This window comes from Mycena indigotica (assembly GCF_014461135.1).
Source record: "Mycena indigotica strain 171206Taipei chromosome Unknown Mind.scaff0002, whole genome shotgun sequence".
Classification (NCBI taxonomy): Eukaryota; Fungi; Basidiomycota; class Agaricomycetes; order Agaricales; family Mycenaceae; genus Mycena; species Mycena indigotica.
This window is the reverse complement of record NW_023503001.1, coordinates 5,473,724-5,498,345: the sequence shown is the minus strand read 5'-3', so window position 1 is coordinate 5,498,345 and position 24,622 is coordinate 5,473,724. Positions and strand designations below refer to the sequence as shown.

The 24,622-nt window shown below is 51.4% G+C and overlaps 2 protein-coding genes across 2 annotated transcripts; both read left to right on the top strand.

The window, feature by feature from the left end:
* Window positions 1-22,809: 22,809 nt before the first annotated feature.
* MIND_00277800 (Carboxymuconolactone decarboxylase) lies at window positions 22,810-23,148 on the top strand (the record flags this gene model as incomplete). The annotated part of the gene is made up of 3 exons (XM_037359650.1): window positions 22,810-22,814; window positions 22,861-23,040; window positions 23,097-23,148. 3 exons carry the CDS (start codon window positions 22,810-22,812, stop codon window positions 23,146-23,148), a joined length of 237 nt encoding a protein of 78 aa, XP_037224745.1.
* Window positions 23,149-23,364: 216 nt separating this feature from the next.
* On the top strand, window positions 23,365-24,185 carry MIND_00277700 (uncharacterized protein; the record flags this gene model as incomplete). Its single annotated transcript, XM_037359649.1, has 4 exons — window positions 23,365-23,574; window positions 23,629-24,021; window positions 24,074-24,083; window positions 24,142-24,185. 4 exons carry the CDS (start codon window positions 23,365-23,367, stop codon window positions 24,183-24,185), a joined length of 657 nt encoding a protein of 218 aa, XP_037224744.1.
* Between the last annotated feature and the right edge of the window lie 437 nt (window positions 24,186-24,622).

The following is a 24,622-nucleotide window of genomic DNA, read 5'->3' as shown; positions in this document are numbered from 1 at the left end:
CCATGGAACACCTCCAACTTGAACGCCTTTGTGTCAGTCATCGCTCAGACATTAGGGAAGATTCAAAACCCGCGCGCATATGTACTCAGTTACTGGCGGGCTCTCGGACGTCTGATTAAGGCTCCAACCAAATACAATACAATACTCAATATATTGAGTTATAACCCAATACAATCCATATATATATACAGGGTGGCAAAATTTTTGTAGTATAGAATATATACTGTATAGATACTCTATACTATTGAGTTTTCTCAGAGGCCTATATAGGCAGTATCTGTAGGTTATACAAGGTGTTATCAAGTCAACTTCTTTCAGATAAGGTATTTTCTGAGTCTTTGTTACTATACTTTTTGGGACTATATCTGATATCTGACTAAAAGTTCAGATGCTACTTTAACCACAGCTTCCAACTGACCCACAAACTGACCCATCTAAACAACCTTATTATTATAATAAATTTTCTCATATATCAATCATAAGTCTAGGTTAAACTTCAAAATTTCCATATAAGGAAATTTTATCACAATCAAAAGACTGTAAGTATCATGATAAGAAGAGAGCTTTATAGTTAACTATCAACACAACATTTATCTGATTACCCAGTTTCCTCTTGATCTGACATCTGTGCTGTTTTACTATTATATTTGACTATTAAAAGCCTTGGTTAACCTCAATGTCGTCTTTTTTGCAGCTCTAAGACTTTCAGGACCTGTAACTAAGATGTTATTATGGTCCCTAGCATATGGCAGAACTATACTTGATAGTGTCAGGGGATGAGGGTCCAGGTGCCTAGTTGATACCAAAGCCGGGGGAACAGCCCCACGGCCAACTACTTAAGTACAGGGCTATCTGCGCACGGACCAGTCACGTGATCAGTCACAGCTGTCACATCACATGCTCCCCTTACACCAACCCCTCCTCAAGATCCGTCGCCTCGACGGATAGGCGGAGTGTAGGGTTCTGCGAACTCATATTCGGGATCGCCAGGGAAATAGAGGTTGTCGCCTATGACGCGCTGATGACTGCGCAGGTACGCCCCTCGTCGGGCAGTCTGCCGGTTACGCGGCCGGGCGTGAGCTACGTCGATCTGCATAGGAGAGCCGATCGGGGTAGGTGACGCGCTGGTCAGCGCCGACGGAGTGGCCATAACCACCAAGGGTGCGAAGGGAGTAGGGTAAGGCTGGGGGGTAGGAAGAGATGGTGCCGCGGCCTGCATAGGTGGGGTAGTGGCGGCGGCAGGTTGGCGGGGTAGAGAAGACGGGAAGAGGGGGGAAGACAGTCGCGAATGCCCAGCTGGCCCACCAGCGGCCGAGGCCCTCGGATGAGTGGCAGGTCGAACCGCAGTAGTGGCGCGGGGCACCTGAGACTGGGCGTGGATCACGGTGGACGAGCGGTGCAGAGGGGCACGGTCGACATCCATCTTTGTGGCACATGGTACAGGCACAGGCGCGGCAGGAGGAGGGGGGGGGCAGGTCCCTCAGCAGACGGACACGCTTGCGCATGAACCGTTTCCCAAGCGCGATAAGCGCTTCACCAATTTGCTGGTCGGTTCCCCGGATAGAGACCCGGCGCTCGCCAGGCGCAGCGCGATCAGAGTACGCGCGCAACTGAGCACCGGAAGTGTCGTGAGCTTGGTGGAGACCCTTGCCGCCGCGACCCACGATATGCCCGACAGCCGAGTCAGGCACCACAAGCGTACAAGAGAAGCACGTGACAGTGTCGGGCGCAGTAGGGGGGAAGGTTTCGGCAAGTGGTATGGAAGTGTGGGCCGCAGCAATGACGGCAGGGGTAGGGGCCGGGATCGTTGGAAGAACCCAGCAACTGCCGTCCCAGACACCATGGAATGTAGGACCAGGGGAAGGGGGAGCAGGGGGTGGAGCAGGCGTACCATACTCAAGACGGTTGAGACGGTCGGTGAGGCGAGTAATTTCGCTCTGCAGAAGCAGGCAGTACGAATATAGGTCAACAGGGACGCCGGGAGTCGTCATTGGAGGAGAGAAGGCAAGCACAGTAGGGTGAGGACGAATATAGGAGATAGAGAGGATCAACTGGGGCTAGAAGAGTGCCAGAGTCGATATAGAGGCTTTGGTATGCTGTCAGGGGATGAGGGTCCAGGTGCCTAGTTGATACCAAAGCCGGGGGAACAGCCCCACGGCCAACTACTTAAGTACAGGGCTATCTGCGCACGGACCAGTCACGTGATCAGTCACAGCTGTCACATCACATGCTCCCCTTACAGATAGTTCATAACTATCATGATTGTGATATATAAAATAATATTTTAAAACAATACATTATCTACTATATACTCAATATATTGGGTTATAACTCAATACTATCCATATCCCAATACAATACAGCATTGGAGTGTATATGGATAGTAATTAGTTGAAGCCTTACGTCTGATGAACAAGGCAGCGCTCAAGCATAGACACGGCCCTGGCTGCAAATCTTATATTTGTCACATGACCATTTAAAATTTGGGTACCCAAATTCAAGACGTGACTAATGATGTGACATAATGTGACAATCCACATAACATAATGTGACAATCCAAAATTTGGGTAGCCAAATTTCGGACGTGACAGCAGTATGACAATATGAAATTTGGCTACCTAAGTTTATATCAGATATTGAAATTTACTTAGAGCAATGATTATCCTTGGTGCAGTAGGAGTATATGGTTAGCCATCTAGTAAGCAGACCTGTAGGGTATCTTGGCCTTGCATCCTCTGTTGCCAAATGAACTGTAGTTGTATCTGCATTCACTCTTTGGATATTAGCCCCTTAAGGCCTGCAACACCAAGAAGCACCATGAAAAGATATCGTAAAGATGATGCAATTCGAAGACTGGGGTACAAGACAAAATCTACTCTACTTATATACACTACTACTATGTGTTTATCATGCCTAATACGAGAGGCAATGACGTCATACTTTAGCCATGCCTTTACGTGCTGTTTGCCTCATGTCCAACTCCACGCTGTCAATCAACATCAGCATCGACATCTGATGATCCAATCACCATCTTATCGTCCATCTTATCTCCTCCTTGTCTTATCTTATCAACCAGGGCCAAAATAAAAGGTTTAAAGGGTGAAGAAAAAGGGTTTTTGAACCCAGGGTTTGACAGATAGCCTTTTCTTTGCTTTTGGATTTGGCAACAAATGAAGAGCATAATGTATAATGATCCCACTGCCTAAGAGAAGTATTTCCAATTTATCAAAAAATCAGTAGTATAAAATTTAAGTATCTCTCTCTGGATAGATTGATATTTATATTGTATTTATCAATAGATTTGGCTGAAACTGACCAGAACAATACTGTAAGGGCAACCCTGGAGACTCCGACGAAAGCCTAGCAGGGGAGGATCCAAAGCGTGAATAGAAGCTACGGAAATACATGGAGGGACCGACCTAGCAGGGGAGGATCCAAAGAGAAGAAACTCTAAGGGTCCGCCTGCTAGGGCGCCAACTATATACTGGTCGTCCGTAACTGCCGACGTAGAGCGCAGAAGGCCTGAGCGGCGTCGCAGGCTCTGTCCCAAGGTGATCGTTGGGAGGGTCTTGACGGATCGGTGATTGTGCGGGCGAAGGAGGCCGTGGACGATGGTCGGGGTGGGTCGGAGCGTCCGAGGGGGCGCCGGTCAGATGCACCTCGGATGCGTTCGGAGGGTCCGAAGGAGGCCGAAGTGGGGGTTCCCCTGACAATTTGGTTCAATGAGTCCAAGTCAAGTGAGCAAAAGAGGATGACTTTTTTTACTACAGCAGTAAATGAGTAGTTATCAGTTGTAGCAAGTATCATAACCAAGGGGTAAGATAGCAAAGTGCTTGCTAATTAGTTTTATTGATGGTTACACAATCAGCTGATGGGTTGTGCACATTGGTCTAAGTATATCTTCTTGGCCTTGTGGTTCATGGCATGTCTTTTGTTGGCGGTCATAGGTTCAATCCCGGGTGGTGCCATTTTTGGGACAGTTTATCACTGTGTTTAACGCAGTTTAACTTGAACAAGTTAAACCTGATTTACCATCATCATGCCTGTTGGCTTAACAATCCTTGTAGGATTTATCAGATCTTGGCCCCGGGGCGAAACTCAGGGGAGAGTGGGCAACTCGGCTTCGGCCTGCCAGAAGTTAGAACGTGACACTTCTGGGCTGCGCGGTGCAGGTGGCAAGGTCGATGGTGGGGACGACAACAGTGACGGTCAGCGCAGTCAGAGGTGAGGATGGGTGAGGGTGCTGGTGGCAAGACGCCAAGACCAGACTTGGGGTTTCCAGATCATGAGTCATGCAGCATGCTTCTCAGCATCGATGGCCTTGTTCCTGCCCGCCAGAGGGTCTGGATCTCACCGAAGAGGCCCCTTGAGGAGCCACAGGCCCACAGCAGTGACGTGGAGCACGTGCCTAGAGTAGCGCACACCAATCACCGGCTGGCGCTCACGCGCTTACTGGCGGACACGATCCTGCGTCCTTGGCTTGTCGTATGTGTGGCGAGGATGAGGAGACACCCGGGCATGTGTTCCTCCAGTGCAGGGCCCGTGAGATAGTGGAGTTGCGCCATGAGCTCGGGCATGAATTCGGACTGAGACTTGTCACAAACCCGGCTTCTCGAGCGGATGCGGAGATCGAGCTGCGCAGGCTCATCTTTGGTTGGGACACAGTGGTGCCGATGGCGCGTTTTGTCTACCGGGTCTGCAAGGCGTGGAGATGGTTTGGGCGCAGGCTGCCGTCAATGGTTAGCGAGTTGGCACCGTTGTCAGAGGACGAATGGAGCGAGGAGGATGGGGATGGCGCGAATTCAGTTGGCGAGTGTGGAGATTGAGGCAGCGGGTTTGAGTGTTGGTTTCTGTTTTGTGGGGGGGCTGCAGAGTGCTGAGTTTCCCACCCAGGCAGATTAGTGTGGGCAGCGCGTATTTGATGTTGGCGGTGGATGCTGGGGATTTACACGCAGGAGGGGAGAACTCCGTCTGCGTCCCACCGTGTTTTTTCCCACCGGGTTTTCACAGAGGGTTTTATCCAGTGATCCTGCCCTGCTAGGGCCGGCCGCGGCGCGCGTCTGCTCCTTTCTGCAAGATGGCTGGTTGGTGTGGATGCAACAGCGCTGGTGTAGCTTATGGATGTAGAGCTCCTGAGAGCGGGTAGGGGGTCGACGTACTCCCTGGAGGGTACAGCTCACCCCCGCTGGCTTCTTGAGTTGGGCGGTACCCAGATTTGGGACCTTATGCCCTTAATAATAATAATAATAGAGGTGTGCGACGCTGCGACATCTGTGTGCGGAGTCTGGACCAAGCAAAGTTGGGGGATCCGGCAATCGGACTACCGCGAAGCCTCTATCAGCCGCGGGGGACGCAAAGACAAATGCTGCTTGCACATTTTGCAAATTCTTGTCACAATAGGCTGGACCGCGCCATGCTGTAGAGGGGAGATGAGCGTTGCCTAGCAATTTGCAAGTCAGTGGGAGAAAGATTGGGCTGAGGAACACCGATTGTGTCACCAAAGATGGTGGTTGGAAGCAGAGAGACATATGCATACGGAATCACAGATGGTCAGTGATTAAGTCACGGGCAGTGACGATTTAACGAGGGCTGTGATTTGCACGAGGTTGGAGATGGAGTTTGTGGCAATGGGTGTCTGCATGCGCAGGGAGCATCGTGTTATCCCAGACATGACTTTGCGGGCGGCGCAGCCCAAGGCCATACATCAGCCAACATGGCTCAAACTGGGCACTGCGTAGGATTTGGGGGACTTACTCGGTGTTGGGGACACCACCGTGAGCGCGCACACCAGCGCTTCCGGCACGTGGGTGGCACATTTGCTGGCATGTTATGATCTCCGGCCCGACGCCGGGGGGCCCGGGGTGGCCCAAGCGGCGCTAGATTATGTGCGCGCTGGTGTCTGATTCTCAGTAAATAAAAGAAAAATCTTCTGAAATCTTGCTACAAAGGACTTCTCTTTGTTCAGCTGGCTCCCAGTCAAACCGCCGTTGGGTCTGCCATAAGGGCCGCCAGCCATGCTGTCCATGGACCTGTCAGCTGGCCGTCATCTGCTGGCCGCCTTTGACATTGCCACCGGTGTCCCCTGGGCACACGTGACGCGCTACACACCTCACAAACGTCAGCGCAAAAGAAGTGCTTGCCATTCTGTGCACGACACCGCTGCCGTCCCTCGCTGTCAGCGTGGCATGCCGGAGTATCCCGCCGGACCTCGGCCCGCCCCCGCCCGCATGCTCTACGCTCGCCCTGCGCAGCCTCCGCGTCAGCTCGACTGAGTTCGTCAATGATTTCTTTGGGGCGCTGGCCGCTCCAGGGCTGCGGTCACTTGCGCTCACGTGCAGCATGCTCGACACGCCGGGAACACGTGCTCGTGCCGCTCCTCCACACGTTCCTCTCTGCGCCTGCATGACCAGCCTCTCGATTACGGGTGTCTCCCTCTCAGTCTGAGCACCCGCACGCCTCGATTGTCCCCTTGCTCCCCGGTCTCACAAATGGTGACCTCGCGGTTGAATAATGGGGCAGTGGGACCAGATCCGAGTCTATACAACCGGAACGTCACGATGACATTGGCGTCTGAGGAGGACGAGTGTAATACTCAAGTAATATGTGTTCCATTTGTATTGACATCTACTACTGACAACGCTTTACCGAGCAACTGCACCCTCATCCACTGCCACCTCAAGCACCGTCCCGCCGTCCCGCCGTCTGCGGGGTCTGGCGGGGCCCGGCACAACACTGAATGTTACGTCCAGCTCCATCCACCCCCGAGACGAGTGTAAAGGAACGTGCAAATGGCGCGGGTGCAGCTGGCCATCGATCTGCCATGTGGGACTATTGGGGGCGTGGAAGTCATGCATACTCAGACTGGGGAATAGAGATGCGTCGGGATATGTGCGCCAAGCGCGTCACAGCCATTGTTGTGTGACTCGTATAAAAACCTATTGTGACCATATATAGAAAGAATTAGGGACAGCACCAAAGTGTACCTGCTATATTAGAAATAAGTGACAAAGTGCCATCATATATGACAAATCACCTTATATATGACAGATTGTAATATGAAACTATTTTTTGACAAATATTTAAGTTCGAATAAGGTGCACTTATTGTCTACAAAGTCGGGAAGAGGGTGGTCATGATATATATACTATATCTGATAACCCAATAGAGTACTTGATTTCTTGTAAATCAGAGACAATTTTTGCAACTGTTATTGCATATAAATCAAAGCAGCAAAAAAGGCTCTTGTTTTGGACCACTATTTCTTATATCTAAATTCTGATTAGGGGACCATTTTTTGGCTGAAACCCCAGTGTGCATACTGGATTGTCAGGGCAACTTCTTTTGGGGCCTCTCTAATCCCAGCCTTGGATACACATGACTCTTAAAATATAATCAGGGACATTGCCACTAGGGTGCTGTGAGTATCAACTGAAGTACAGGAGTGTATGAGTATTTATACCAAGTGGTAGGCATAAGGCATATGACCTTGCAGGGAGATCCGAAGGGGTCTGCAGGATAAGTACAAAGGCATAGTAAGTAAGGGGAATGAAAAGGCATACACAATGCAAAGGAAACAAGACGAACGCCTAAAGAATATAAGTAAACAAGCTAAAGTTCAAATGGGTAAAGATTCATATTAATAATTGAAGGGTCCAAACAGGTCCGAGAGAGTTTGTGTGCAGATTAACTGTTTGAAGGGAAACACTCAAATACCTTTATCATGAAAAAAACCCTGTTGCATTCTAAGGATAACCTCGGAGCGTCCAAAGATGCACAGGATATAACACTCGGACTGAGTCCATAGACTAAGAAAATAGCTGTAATCATCCACCTTACCGTAGTTGAATATCCTATAACTATAATATGATATAATATTATATTATGAATATACTATATTATATTCAAATATAATCATATTCAAGTGATCCACCAAGGGCATAATATATTCATTATATTCTGAATGTATTAAATATTTAATTAACCATAACATAATTCTGGCCAGCACTACCTTGCCCCCCCTTGCCCTCTTCTGCCATATCAGGTAATATAGTGTACCCTGTACTCTATCGCTTAGATTGTCTAAAGAACTACCTTACTCTGTGCAAGGAGGCAGTACCGACTCATCGGGCCCGACACGACCCGATTCGAACCTTCGACCACCGACAGCGACAAGGGACCGAGTTCACGGGCCCTTTCGGTTTCGATCTACCCCACCCGCCATATTTGCGGGCCCGACTATCCATCTGTTCTGTTCCGGGCGCGCGTTCTTAGGAGGAGTCCTTGCACGGCCCGACCCGGAAACTGTCTGGGTGATCCCATCAGATATGGGTGATGCCCTCCGCTTCCAGTAGGTGTTCCGGGGTATGCCCACATTAATGGGTGGATACACCCACACCTGTCCTGTCAGGCATGATTGGGTACACCATGGGGGGGTTCAAAGGAGGTGTTTAGATGTACCCAATCAAGCCTTGGGTGTTGCCCATGTTCAACATGCCGTCGGCATCACATGGCATATGTGTCGATGCTCGGCATCTGCACCTGGCGTAGTCAGTAGTGTCTGGACCTTTATAGCATACCTTGTTGGCTGCATAGCGTGATATAAGGGTACTGACTGTGGACGACAAGGTCTTGCTGTCAGACTGCGGGTCGGGCCGTGCAAGGTTAATGATAGGAGACTATGGGAATGGTCAGCCTTTGCTGAGACATGTGACCAATTGATGGGATCAAAACTGCTGATAAAGGTAATGTTTTGGTGTTAACTCTGGTACTATATATATTATAAAGAGGTATTGTATGATGTTCTCAGCCTATATGGGTCCATATACGTCATATATGTGATAATCACTAGTCATGTATCACCAGTAGTGTGATGAGAATGTGACAGGCTGTCATTATTGCACCACATTGGGCTTATTAAACCATGCTTATAGGTATATGAGATGGAATATATATATATGGGATATATTAGTAGATGCACCATAGCTATTTTTGAGGTGTCTCTAGCCATATTTAGTTAAGATATAAGAAGCAGTAAATATTTTTTTTCTATCACTGATCCGTCAAGACCCTCTCAACAATTACCTTGGGACGGAACCTGCGGCGCTGCCCAGGCCTTGTCAGACTGTGGGTCAGGCCGTGCAAGGACCTCTCCTAATAGTGCACGCCCGGAACAGAACAGACAGATAGTCGGGCCCGCGAGGTGCGGCGAGCGGGGTAGATCGAAACCGAAAGGGCCTGTTAACTCAGTCCCTTGTCACTGTCGGTGGTTGAAGGTTCGAATCGGGTCGTGTCAGGCCCGATGAGTTGTATATACGCGGGCCCGCAAAGGGGGGTGATCGGACACCCTGGCCTCTCCTGCTCCTCCTCGCTCCCGTTCCTGGCCGCAGAGGGGACGATCATACATCCCTTGTGGGCCAGGTGCTACTCCTAACCTCCTAGCACTCTCAAAATAGTAATTTTGGACATTTCCAGTTGCCTCTGGCAGTATGAGTTGCCTAATTAGGAATAATTTGAGGTAAAAATTTTCTATTGAATGTCACACCAGATTGGGCATTTAATACTATAGTAATTGGTTGGCAATGATGAGCTCTGACCTTAACCTATACTTTATACTATTTATTGTCTTACAGCTATACCCATTTCAGGAAATACCCAAAAATCTTTCCCTGTTTTTCGCCCCAATATAATTATTTCAAATTTGTACACTCACTAATCCTTATGCCCAACGGTTAAGGCAGATGAGTCAATAAAGCACTTGCACTGGTTTACAGACAACACAGCTGCCATCATGACCATTTTTGACCCAATACCATAACCAGGACAACGGCTTGGCACAGCTGAATATTCTGTGCCACTCTGAAGAGTCCACAAATCAAGGATTAGAAAATAGCAGTTGGTACTTACTATCAATCTGACCAGTCCCCTACACTACAGTTATGTACTTAACAACTCCTATCCTAGAATCTCTTCCTTCATGGGACCATATCCTTGTATTCTTCCATTCAAGGAAACCAACAATATTCTAGTCTTTTGGGTAGGATCATTGAAGTGAATCATGGCTTGTGCAACAATGGCATTCATTTCATCAACTGTCCATATCCTGCCAGTTTCTGTTCTTGGTAACAAGTTGTTTGTTGGCATACTAGTTTCATATCGCAGTGTAACAGCAAGACTCCTCTCACCAATCCTGTTGGAATAATTGGCTACATACCAACCGATGGGCTGGAGGACTTTATACTTGTAGAGAGCCACAACAGTTTGGCTCAATCCATAACGGCTGACTGATTGTGCAGCATGAATCAAATGTGTTGTGGGCACAGGTTTGTATGTGCATAAAAAGTAGAGTGAGTCAATGGAAGTGGATAGCACAGCTGTTAAGTAGAAAGGCAAGGCCTGACGGCTGTATTGGTTATGAGATGACTGTCTTGGTTGTGTCATTTGTATGAACTGTGTGGCTGGAATGCCTGTGAATGATGACCCCACATCTGAACTTGGGAGTATGTCTTCATATTGAGCAGATATGCTGGCCTGGGTTATTTGTCTTACAGGTGTGGTCAAGGTGAATTTCAACCAGATACCTTCATCACTCTCAGGGTTGAGTGACCACAGAAAAACTCGAAGGACACAAAGTATAGCTTCAAGCACCAGCCACAGTACTGTTTGGCGGGTACTGGTATCTTGCAAAAGATTGAAGCATCCTACATATCCGACAGCCGTTGCTCCACTTCCCAATATCAGCACAACACGAAGGGCAAAAAGTATATAAAACTCCTGGTGATTGTTCCGGGAGAGGTTGGCATCATCGTGAATGATCGCCACAATGCGGCGCTGCAGCAAGAACTGTATGCAGATAGTGCAGATTGCTGAGCCCATAACGCGTAGTATCGGATATATCCATGATTTGACAGCACCATGCTGAGTATTTATGATGGAGACATATGGGATCAGACCAACTGCAGCCAAGATTATTGTCCACACCGTTAGGGATATGTTCCACCGGAAGCACTCCAGTTCCACTGCAGTGTAATTGGTGCGGATCCTAAGCTGATTACTGCGATCACCCACTGGCACGTCAAATTGTGTCAAACATGTGGATATGCGATTAGTCGTCTCGAATTCAAAGCTGTGGTCCTGTGATGTGCCTATCATTGGTGCAACAGACCCCACAAGTTCGAACCCTGCATCGTTCAGCTTCTGCGCACCGCTGAACAGGGAGGATATGCTTGCAAAAAGAACTGCGATGGCGGCTTTGACGATTCCTAAACAGCCAAAAAGCGACATCGGTGCGGCGGCAGCGTAGAGGTAGCCACGATCGAGCGCGGAGCCCACATGGGTTTCGCATTGGTCTGTCCCAAAAATGGGCAAAAAGGCAGCAATGTCCTGGATTCCCGAGGTAAGTGTTGCCCCAAAGCCCATGTCGACGATCAAGTGCGTGTGGAGGGCGAGTGGACATGGAGGGCCGAATTTATAACCGTCTCCGTCATGCTGGCTGCCAGTCGGCTGTCACTGCCTGTCAGTGTACACGTTTTAAACACTACACTGGCACGAGGTTCAGGTTGCTGCTGCTTGCCAGGTACCACTGGCGTGCCAGTGAGGTGTTCATTGAGGCAAGGAGAGGAATACCGGGGTTCGACACCGAATATAAATGGGGGCTGGGGAATGAAGAGAGGCGATGTCATGGTATTGTTGTTTCCCGCGGTCACATGTCCGTTGACGTCAACATCAACAACTCTCAATCAACCACCACGGATAGCGACGACACTCCCCGCTGAGCTGATCTCGCTCGTGTTCCAGAATGTCAACAATCTCTTACCCGCCTCTACTAACAGCTGCCAGGAACCTGTGGCCCGTGGCGGTGTCCGCCCGCTGGCAGCAGCGGTGGGACAAGTACCGTATTGATACCCTACAGCCTGAGCATTGCTATGGGAGGGAAAGTGCCATCTACTGAGCCTTCAACGCAAGCGTTCTAGACAACGAAGCCTACCTGGATGCGACCGGGTTCACAAGGGTTCACAAACTCCTCCCAGCATGACTCATGAGTCATGAGGCCGATGCCAAAGTGTCGGCACCTTCGCATTCTGTCCCGGCGGGGCTCCCGTGGTCCTACGCGACGCGACGCGTTGCACGCTCGCGTATGCCGGCGCAAGAGGAGGGCACTTACCATCCTGCGGTAGGCGCATGACCCCGCCGGGTTCTTTTTGTAACTGCTGCCAACTCGGATGGCACGTCCTCGCTCCTCTACTCCGCACTTTTTCTATCCGTTGAACGACATCCATCGGTATGACCGGGGCCGGGGCCCGCTCCCACACGATCATGCCGGAGAAGCACTCAGGCTCTTAGTCCTGCGCACAACGGCAGGCCTTTCCCGTGAGCGCCGGCTCGGGTGTCCACTGTCCACCGCACCGACTCTGCGCAGCTTGCGGATCATCGGCGACGGCTCCTCGGAGGACTTCGGACCGGTGGGCGGTACTTGATATTGACCCCGCTAGTACTGGGGCCCAGCGGTGTTTCCTAGCCTCCATACACGCTGCGACACGTTCCAACGCTCAAGCTGGGACGGCTTTCCTTCCCGCACGTCGCCAACGTCTCTCGGCGCTGTGACGCGCTGCACCCTCCTGCGCATCGCACTTGCAGTCCTGCGCACAACGACAGCCCTCCAGGCCTTTTCTGTGCATGCCGGCTCCGGGTGTCCCGTCGGAGATGGGTCCCTACCGCCTCTGTGTACCGCCCCGGCTGGGCGCAGCCTGCGGATCGACCGCTTCTCAGTTTTTGTCACATTGCTGTCACGTCTGAAATTTGGCTACCCAAATTTTGGATCATCACATTATGTCACACCATTATGTCACATCCTGAATTTGGGTACCCAAATTTTAAATGGTCATGTGACAAATATAAGATTTGCAGCCAGGGCCGCCGGTGTGTCCATGCTTGAGCGCTTCCTTGTGTCGAGCGCGGGACGCGTAGGTGGGGGGAAAAGAGCTGGAAGCGCCGCTTGGGGGTGCTTTTGACCCCCAAAATCACTCTGGAACAGTTCGGACCGGGCCGTGGCCGGCCGGAGGCCCCGAAACACGACATGGGACGTGTATGAGCTCAAAATGCTTGCTGAAGCAAAACACGAGAGACTGAGACGTCTCAGTATGCATTAAGGGGGTAGATTGAAGCGGGATGAGACGAAACAAGCGTCTGAAACTGTCTCAGAGCGAGACATGTGACCGGCAGCCGCGGCCAGGGATTATGTAAGGCTGTGACGGCCCTAGGTATATATTCGCGCTGTATTGTAGCATAGGCCCCAGAATACAACGTGCCCCCCATAGCAGTTCTATTGCTCCCCATAGTGGAAAGTTGAACTTGCTACCCTCAAGAACACCTACGACGACGACGAACCTCTGATTGTTGAACGAGTATTGATTTGTTTTACAGGACATTGGAGTGCTAGCTTGATGTGAAGACATGAAGATGGGGAAACTATGCTCAGATGCGCTTCCCTTTATGGAACGTCGCCCTCTTTGGATGGAGCGACCCATATTGGAGTTGTTTATGCCATTTATGGTGTGGCAACTGATGCTCTTGATGCTAGTTGTTCTTCCCTCAATGATGAAGACAACAAAGGGACCAGGTAATGTATCTATTTTCAGCAACGACATACCAGATGTGACTGTGACTGTGACCACTACCATTTTGGGTTTTGGTGTTGGTTTTGGGTTGGGATCATTTTGGAGTGGGTTGTTGTTGTGGGGATGTTTGGCTACAAGAGGCATGCTCTGTATGTCATATCTGTCCTATCCTACATCAACACCTCCTTCCTCTCCACCCAACTCAACATCATCATCATCATCAACAAGACCACCACCAACACCACCTTGCACACCATCAACACCAGCAGCACACTTCCCATCATCAACATCATCACTGTCATCAGTGATACCATCACACTCATATCACCTTCACCTCCTCAACTTGTTCATCATCATCTTGCTCTTATGGGTTGCAGCATGGATATACTTTCCATGGAGCCCTGAACACACAGACCTTGATTTGGGTGTTTTGGTTGTTTGTGGAGTTGTTTCTGCATTCACCATTGCTCGCATTTCATGCGTTTCACTTGTTCAACAGACCACGCGAGTTTTCCCTGACGTCTGAGCGCCATGAACACGGGGCCTTAAATTACTAGCTGGTTGATTCAATGAAGATGAGATGCCCGGCGCAATTCCCGCGATCACATGTTCGTCACGTCACCATCAACAACTTTCCGTCAACCACCACTGGCACCAAGGGCGACAACTGTCACGGTTCGGGTCGGGCCGCCGGGCCACGAGGCCGCACGGGCCCGCATACCGACACACTCCTCGACGCTCCCCCATTCCTTCAGCCCCTTCCCTTCACCCCTGCGACCCTACGTAGCGCCCATCCGATCTATCCCTAATACCCTGGTGTATAAAACCCGTACTTACAAGATGTAGTCGTTAGGCTAATATCGTCTATTCTCTGGGCAAATACCCAACTCTCGTGCTCCTCAGACCCTCTTGAAGTCGGACCCCCCGACACCCATATTAGCCTCCCCCACGAACGCACCCTCTATGGCTAGATCTATGCATAAAATGCTGGTGAGGTCCACAGAAAGCTATCCATAAGATATGGGTGTTCCACCAGAGACCTATAACTGAGACTTGTGACAGGAATTGTGACAGGAGATCAAACCTGATATTACACAACAGGATTGACAGATATCACTTATGTAATATCATATATAATATCCTTAAGTCCTATTTCTTCAGGCCGATGACCCGGTATGTAGTTAGGGGGACTGTGTGATAGGGAAAAGAGATTATCATCCTAATTAGGATGAAATTGATGGATCTCTATATAGCCATCAGAATCACTGATGCCAATCAAAAATGCTTCCACATCAAGGTATATATCTAGATGCCATCCCTCCATCACTGATAACCCTCTCAGGTAGTCTAATAATAATAAATTCAAGGGCTGTTATATATTACAAATAGCTGGACCTATATCTTATGCATAATATTCCCTGGACACCACCCATATCTTATGCATAGATCTGACTATAGGAGCTGACGAACGCAAGAAGCGCGACAAATGTCTACTGAGCACGACAGTACGATGGGCACCCCCGCGCCCGATTCATGGCCCTGGGCCATAATGAACAACAGGAGTTCCTGTTCGCCCATCTGTTCCGAACGAATCAGGAGATGGAGCAACTCAAGGCGGAAAACACCGCCTTGGCGAATCGACAAGTGGTCATCGAGGCCGAGCTGTCCCGAGTAAACGGGGAATACACAGCTGTGCAGCAGGGAGTTATGCAGAGCTACGATCTGCTCCGCCAAGCCAGAGAAGACTTGGCCCATCGGCCCCACGGAGGGAATACACGAGTAACCGTCTCTCCCCCTAAGGAGTTCACGGGCGACGCCAGCGAAGTAGACGCCTTCCTGGCCGATTGCTGGTTGGCTTTCGAAGCCAACGCGAACGTTTACAATGACGAGGTACGAAAGATCTCGTACGCTCTCTCCTACATCAAAGGAGGAAACGCGGTCACGTGGAAGGAGAACGTCTCCCAAGCCATGAAACTCCACACCGCCGAAGCCTATACTACGTACGAGGGCTTCGAGAAAGCCTTCATCGCGGCCTTCCGAGGGGAGGCTCACGCTGAAATCGCGCAGCAGAAGATGGAGACCTTCGTCCAGACCAAAGACATGGACGCGACCAGTTACTTCACAGTACTCGACTCCCTCAACAAAGTCGCGCACTACGATGACGTCAACCTCATTCGCGTTGCCAAGAACTGCATGCTTCGGGGCGTTACGAACGCGGTCTACCGAAAGGACACACTCCCCGATACCTACGAGGCCTGGAAGGCAGAGGCCATCAAGCAAGACGGTGCACTCCGCCGCTACCGCATTTTCGACGAAAGTCACAAGGTCAACCACCCGCGGGCCAAAACGCCCCCAACAACGCCTGCTCCCGCCAAGAGCGGGTTCAGTAACCGCAACCCGTTCAACGGTTGGGCCCGAAACGCGGCGATCAGCGCCACCGGACCGACCGTGGCCGTACCCCGAGGAAACGGGGCAACCACGGTCGCCGGACCCGCGATAGGGCCCCGCACCTATGGAGATCGACCGGGCCCAGGCCCCAGTGTTGCACCGAAGCCCTAAGGCTTAGGGCATGTCTAAGCCCTAAGGCCTTAGGATAAGGCTTAGACTAAGCCTTAGTAAATGGCCAGATTTTTGCATAAGGTCTTAGACCTCCAATGATGCCATCAATAGATCATCTTTCCCATCATATATCATCATTAATTAGTAATAGTGCAATGAAATCAGTTTTGAGAGATATACTGGATCCATGGAGGATAGTAATGGAGAAGGGAAGTGATATTGAATAGTAGTGTACCCTAAAGAAATTCATATAATAATACCTCATAGGCCATCGGAGAAATTTCCTTTTTAGGTAGTAAGACCTCACCCAGGCCTTAGGCATCCTAAGGGCTAGGCCTTAGCTTAAGCCCTAAGGTCTTCCCCTTTGGCAAGGCCTTCAATTAAGGCCTTCGGTGCAACACTGCCAGGCCCCCCGCTACGGCCCGCAGCACTCGCTGCTACAACTGCGGCCAAGAGGGACACATCAGCCGGATGTGCCCGAACTGGGCCGCATCAGCCACCCAGATCCGCGCCATCTTGTCGGAGTTTATCAAGGATAACGCAGATAAGGCGGATTTTGGCGATCGTCGCGAGTGAAGCCTACGCCCTCGCCGACGTATACCACAAGTGTCTCTAGTTACAACCCGCATAATCAATATTCCGTGTTGCCAACTCAGAGATACGTGGGACGAGACGTAGAAAACCAACCCCGAACAAAGAACCCCGCACCCCGCCGGTTCCACCCGCAAGAAGGGCCCGCACAAGGCCGTACGAGATACCCCGAGGCCCGCTTGGAAGAATTGGCCCGCGGCCAGTGCCGAAAGGCTTGTCGCGCAGATTCGAGACCAGCCCGAAAAGGCCCGCACGAAACTGCAGCAGTGGATACACCCGGACCGGCGGGCCGAGAACGGACCCGAACTAGAAGAGTTCATACGAACGGGGTATGCCCCCGACGTAGCCGAAGCTTTGCGACAGCTACAAGACGCCCCCCCCCTTTCGGAAAAGCGAAGGCACCACGGCCACCCGGGTGGCCGTCACCCTCCAAGGAGTCAACGATCTCCGAGGGTACTCGGTGGACACCCTCCTCGATAGCGGAGCCACGTCCGAGTTCATGCACAAGCGGTTTGCAGAGGACTCTCAACTGGAACTCGAGGCCCTGCCTCACCCTGTCCCCGTATACAACGCCGACGGGACGATCAACGCCGACGGGGCGATCACCCACATCACCCGCTTACGGGTCACCATTCAGGACCACTCCGAGCTTCTCACGTTTGCCATCACGGACACCGGGAATAGTGACGTGATCATTGGGCATCACTGGCTCAAGAAGCACAATCCCGTGATCGATTGGCGCGAAGGGGCGATCGCCTTCACCCGATGCCCGCCCGAGTGCAAGTGGGCCCGATTGTTGGAACAATGGGACGAAGAGGACAACGAACCCCTGGGCAAAGGGGATCACCTCTTCGTTACCCGGATATACGACGAGGGGTCGAACGCGCCCGCCCACATCCGGGCCATGCAGAGCGTGGCCACCAAGCTGGCCGCCGCCGCCTATGCCGCCGAGAAGCCCCGAACCATCGAGGAGAGCGTGCCCGCGCACTACCTCGAGGAGTTCAAGGAAGTCTTCGAAAAACAGGACTTCGACAAACTCCCGGAACGGAGGAAGTGGGACCATGCCATTGAACTACACCCGGACACCGAACCCATCAAAGGACGCTGCATTCCCTTATCCGGAGAAGAACAGAAAGAGCTTGACGCCTTCATTAAGGAACACTTGGCAACCGGGCGGATCTGGCCCTCGAAATCCCCCTACGCGTCCCTGTTCTTCTTCGTCAAGAAGAAGGACGGGAAATTGCGGCCCGTACAGGACTACCGGAAGTTGAACGAGATCACCATCAAAAACCGATACCCGATACCCCTCATATCGGACATCATGCACAAGTTACGTAACACCCGGTGGTTCACCAAGCTCGACGTACGTTGGGGGTACAACAATATACGCATAAAGGAGGGCGACGAAGAGAAGGCCGCGTTCGTTACCAACCGGGGCCTATTCGAACCACTCGTGATGTTTTTCGGCCTCACCAACTCCCCGGCCACGTTCCAATCCATGATGAATGAATTGTTTTCCAACTTGATCTCCCAGGGTCGCGTGATCGATGACAAGCCTTCAGCTTGTTGTTGCTTGTTTGTGCTTGTTTGTTCATATTTGGTAGTTGTTCCTGATCTCTCCCTTTATGCGTTCCTTAGTTCCTATATGGTTCCTTCTGTAGTTCCTGTTCCTTTCTCCTAGCTCCTAGTTAGTAGGGTATATATATAAGCCTGTCTCTAGTTAGTTCATCATATCACATAGTTTCCCAGCAGAGTTTCCCCACAGTTCAAAGTCTTCCTTCTTCTTCCCCCTCTCTGGTTGTGCTGTAGCCTTTGGTTGCAGTTAGAGCAGTTTGAAGGGCTCTTGCTTTTCTTGTTCTTTCTCACACCAGTGAGAAAGCTTGTCATCGTGTATCTAGACGACATTCTCATATACTCCAGCGACCTCTCCGAACATCGCGCGACGGTGAAGGAGGTCCTACGGATCCTAAAGGACAACCAACTATATCTGAAACCGGACAAATGCGACTTTGAGCGGGACGAAGTCGAATACCTCGGCGTGATCATCGGGAGCGGGCAACTCCGCATGGACCCGATCAAGGTCGCTGGTGTGCGCGAATGGCCCCGACCTCGTAATCTGCGGGAGGTGCAAAGCTTCCTGGGGTTTCTCAACTTCTACCGACGCTTTATCAAGGACTTCGGCGCTTACGCCAAGCCACTTACTCGACTGACCTGGAAAGATAGCCCATGGAAATGGGGACTGGAAGAGGAGGAGGCCTTCCAGACATTGATAGACCGGGTCACGGACGAACCAGTTCTACACTTCCCTACGGATCACGGAGCATGGCGGGTCGAAGCGGACTCCTCCGACTTCGCTACCGGGGCCGTCCTTTCACAAGAACAAGAAGGGAAATGGGTACCGATCGCGTTTCTCTCTCGGGCTATGAACGACACCGAACGCAACTACGACATCCACGATAAAGAAATGCTCGCCATTATGCGGGCCCTTACCGAATGGCGACATTATCTCCAAAACGGGGGAGAAAAGCCGTTTGAGATTTGGACCGACCACAAGAACCTGGAGTACTTCATGACCGCTAAGAAGCTGAACCGGCGACAGGCCCGATGGTCCCTGGAATTGAGTGAGTATCACTTCTCCTTGTTACATAAGCCGGGGAAAACGAACGGGCGGGCCGACGCGTTATCCCGAAGAAACGGGTACGACAACGGGAAGGGGGACAACCAGGACATTGTACTACTACCGGCGGGCCTATTTAAGGAACACGCGATCCGCGCGATGCTCACGTTGGAGCATACAGAGGGCGACGGGTTGATGGAGTTGATCCGACAGGCCGAACCGGCGACGGAGGAAAAGGTCCTCAAACTCTGGGAAGAGGGGGAACTGGAAGGCTGGGAACAGCACGATGGTTTCAAGACTCAGAATGGACTCGTATACGTACCCCCTGCCATGGGACTGCGGCATCGGGTGCTACGACAACACCACGACATCCCTATTGTGGGACACCCGGGATGGCATCGAACCCTCGAGCTTACGACCCGCAACTACTGGTGGCCGTCGATTCAGACCAACTGCCAGGCTTATGTACGGGCCTGCCCGTTGTGCCAGTGAACAAAGATATTCCTGAGACGCCCCGTAGGGACCTTGGTCCCGAACAGCGTGCCGACTCGGGTATGGCAGCGGATATCCATCGATCTGATCGTTCAATTACCCGAGTCCTCCGGGTATAACGCAATCCTTGTGATCATCGACAGGCTGGGTAAAGGGATCCGCGTACTCCCGTGCACAGGAAACATCTCCGGGGAAGGAGTCGCCCGGCTGTACCGGGATCACGTCTGGAAGGATTACGGATTCCCAGAGGAGGTGACTAGCGACCGGGGACAGCAATTCATCGGGCATTTCATGAGCGATTTGAGCAAATTGCTGGGTATCAAGGTTCGATCTTCATCGGCCTACCACCCACAGACGGACGGGCAAACAGAGCGCGCGAATATGGAAGTTGAACAATACCTCCGAACATTCTGCAACTTCCAGCAGAGCGACTGGTCCGACTGGCTTTCCCTAGCGGAATTTGCATTCAACGATAAAGTAAACTCTTCGACAGGGTTCTCACCCTTCTTCCTCACGCTGGGATTCCACCCGAGAAAGGGGTCCGAGGCTCCGCAAGAGGTCCCGACTGAAGCCGCCACAGTCTTTGCCGAGCGGATGAAGGAAGCTCGGGCCGATGCGGCCGAAGCCATGAAAGAAGCGCAAGAGACCATGAAGAAATATTATGATCGGAAGCGCTCTCCGGACCCGAACTATGCCGAAGGGGACAAAGTATACCTCCAGGGTACGAACCTCACCAGTGACCGACCCTCAAAGAAACTGGACGATAAAAGATTCGGGCTGTTCGAAGTCAAACGCAAGGTCGGTAAAACGTCCCTACGAGCTAATTTTGCCCCCGACTTGGCTCGTGAGCCCCGTTTTCCACACCGCGCTGTTACGACCCTGGAACGCCCCAGTCGCAGATCATCAGCGGGCCGTACCGCCGCCCCCAGCCGAGATGCGGGACGGCGAGCCCCACTACGAAGTAGAGGCCATCTCCCTCGTACGCAAAGCAAGGTCGACATCGCCTGAAGTACTTAATTCAATGGAAAGGCTATCCTCGGGAAGAGTGGACGTGGGAATTGCGGGACAAGCTCAAAGGAGCGGAGGAGGCACTGGAGGATTTCTATATTCTCAACCCTTTCGCGCCCCGCGAAGAACTTGTAAACGGGCGATGGAAAATCCGGAAGGAAGATCAGGCAATGCGTACCCATAGGGCGTCAAGGCGCCGCCCACAACGGGGGGGGGTGATGTCACGGTTCGGGTCGGGCCGCCGGGCCACGAGGCCACACGGGCCCGACCGGAGGCCGCACGGGCCCGCATACCGACACACTCCTCGACGCTCCCCCATTCCTTCAGCCCCTTCCCTTCACCCCTGCGACCCTACGTAGCGCCCATCCGATCTATCCCTAATACCCTGGTGTATAAAACCCGTACTTACAAGATGTAGTCGTTAGGCTAATATCGTCTATTCTCCGGGCGAATACCCAACTCTCGTGCTCCTCAGACCCTCTTGAAGTCGGACCCCCCGACACCCCGATACGGCCCGAGCCCGACGCTGACAACAACACTTCCCGCTGCCAGTGAGCTTCTTGCTCTCATTTTCCAACATGCGCATGAAATCTCTCCCGTGGCTACGGCGAACTGCCGCACACATGTGGCAGCGACAGTCTGCCACCGCTGTTGGGCAACCTGTTGCTATGGCAGGACATACATATCCAGCGGACTGTCGACGGGCACAAGCGCAAGCCGCAGGGTTTACGCGACCTGCTCGGCCTTCAACTTCAACGCGCTGGCCAGATGACGCTCAGAGTTCGCTTCGCTTACTCAGATATAATGGTCTTCAAACTACTAGTACTTCTGGCGACAGCGGACCGATGGGCGGTACTGTAGCAATTTATTCAATTCGGCGCGCCAAAATAGTGTGACATCGGCGCCGAAATTAAATTTTCGGCGCCTCCTGTCGATGTCCGTGACTGCCGAAATATTTCGGCCTACTTAGCGGCCCAAATTTTTTTTCATGGTCTGATGGGTGTTTGACGTTCGGCATCCAGGCTGTGGCGTGTGACACGCCGAAATATTTTGGCGTCAGAGGGGCGGTGTGACGCGTGACCGCCGAATTGAATAAATTACTACAGTACTTGCTATCGAGCTCACCCCAGCGGCTTCTCCTCGTGGCATACCCCACAGTATTTCCGAGCCTCCGTACGCTCACGCTACGACACCGTGCCCACCCTCGACCTAGAGCCGATGTCCACACCCGCTCCCTTATTGGGGCGCTGACACTTCAAGTTACCGGCCTCGCGCGCACTGGCACAAGCTGGCCATGGCTGCCGCATCTGACCGACTTGATGCTAGTCGGCAGGCTATCAGTCCCCAACACACTCCTGTTCGCAATGCTGCACAGCCGGAGGAAGACATTGAAAAGGTGTGGTTATTTTACGCAGGGCGGACCTTCCTCTTCGACCGGTCGCTGGACGGGTTATGGGCGGGTGGGATGACGGTGGATATGAACTTTGAGGTGACGCCGGGAAGCGAGGACAAATATGATATGGTGGAGATCTGGTACGGCGAGGCGGATGACGACAGGTCGGACCCGGGCTTGTAATCCACATGTTGAACCATATTGGACCATATGGGCTTATTATTATTATTATTATTATTATTATATTTTTCGCTGATTCCCTTGTACTGGGATATTTACAGGCCCGGACAAAATGATTCGAGGAATGAAAACAACTAGCGGACAAGTTGGGCGACGTCAACGTCGTGCTACTGGCTCGAGAGTGCCGCGGCTGACTTTGGAATAGTATTTGTTCAATGGCAAGAAATTGGGAGTCACATCACATCAACTCCATCATCATTCTGCGACGCGGATAAATACTTGTGACTCCGGCAGAAGACTCCCTGAGTCACTTTCTGCTCTTTTCTGCCTTTAACCACCACCAAGAGTATCCTGACATGTCGTGCGTCCGCTCCACCATAGCCTTTCTTCCTCTCACTTGCTCCCAGCACATACGGTCACATCTCCGGCATCCCCATCGGGGCAACCTTCTCCAACCGCGCTGCCCTGCGCGAGGCCGGCCTGCACGCGCCGTTGTATGCGGGCATCTCTCCCAACGTCGAGTTTGGTGCACTCTCCATCGTCTTGAACGGCGGGTACGAGGACGACGAAGACTGGGGTGATGTGATGTATGCCGCTCTTTTTTGCATCTGGCAACCGGAAAGAGCTGATACATATCACACAGTGTCTATACCGGCCAAGGCAGCATTCCGCAGCTCAGTAGGGGCATAGACTGACTTTCTCCACCCAGGCAAAGGGGGGCGCGCAAAGAGGTAGGACAATTGCAGTCTGCAGAATGGAGGCTGATGGGTGGTACAGCCCTTCAAGTTTTATGCTGCTCAGCAGGGTGATCAAGACTGGGAGAATGCTGGAAACCGCTCCCTGAAGGTGATCAATCACATGCCATCACTACCATGACATGGTTGACTCTTGGCTTGCTTGGCAGATAAGCTATGAAACTTGCAATCCAATCCGGGTCATTCGAGGAGCAAAGTGCAAGTCACAGTTTGCTCCCAAGTCAGGGTATGAGCCGGTTTTCACCTCGCAATCTCAAAGCCGGCTGCAACACAACTAGATATCGCTATGACGGGCTTTATATTGTGACCAAGGCACAGTGTGTTATTGGCATAAAGGAACACAAAATTTGTCAAGTGGTCCTTGAGGTATGGTTTTTAAGTTCTGTCCTTGAAAATAGTGTTTGATCTATGTGTTATAAGAGGATTCCAGGTCAGCAACCTCTTTCAGAAGACCCTGAATATGTCTCCCTGTGGAACTTGGTCAATGCTAAGAGTGGCAAAGCAAAGGAATCATCTTCATCCTCCTTTATGGAAACAGGAAAGGTAGCAGGCACAACCCAGGGCTTCTATCCAATTGTATCTGGTGCCAAGTTGGAGGAGCTGTTTTCTGGTGCCAGCACTCAAAAACGGCCCTTGGAATTATCCTATGAAACCTCTGCTCCTGTGCTCAAGAAGACTAGAGTTGACACTGAAGCCCCTGTGCCAACTCTTGAAGGAAGGAAGAAACAGATGGCAGGCTATGCAAGGCTGCCCAAGGGAGTTATTCATTCTCCAAGAAGCTCTGAGCCAATGGTGTATATTGTGCTTTCAGTTGTGAGTTATTTCATTTTGGACTTACAACTCCTTATATTAATATCTTCTCCAGATCTGTCTTTGTGAGTTGTTTTATTTTACCTTTCACTTGCTAAATGTCATGTTGACATCTTTTTTTAGCTATGTTCTGCAAGAAGTATCCTGATCCTGGATCAGATTTTTAACTTGATTCAACTTTTGTGACAATTGTATATTACTCTATCCTTTTTCTTTCTTTTTGTTCAGTATCCACCTTTGGAGTTGACAGGGATAAAAAGAATACACCTATGATTGATACTGAAAACTTGCCTTACAAGTTATCTTTTTTTTTTTTTTTTTTTGAATCCCACCTGTCACGGATAAGACCTGGCCCGTCCGCTCTGGCGCTGTTGTCGGGCCATCGCGGGCCCGTAGCACGCAGCACGTGACGACGGGGAACATGCGCCCCAGTAGGAGGAACACACACGTGGGAAGCACGTGACCGAGAACGACGCGTCGAGCCGTCGCCGAGCCCAACTCAAACTGGGGAGGAGTTCTATGAGGTTAGGAGTAGCGCCTGGCCCACAAGGGATGTACGATTGTCCCCTCTGCGGCCAGGAACGGGGGCGAGGAGGAGCAGGAG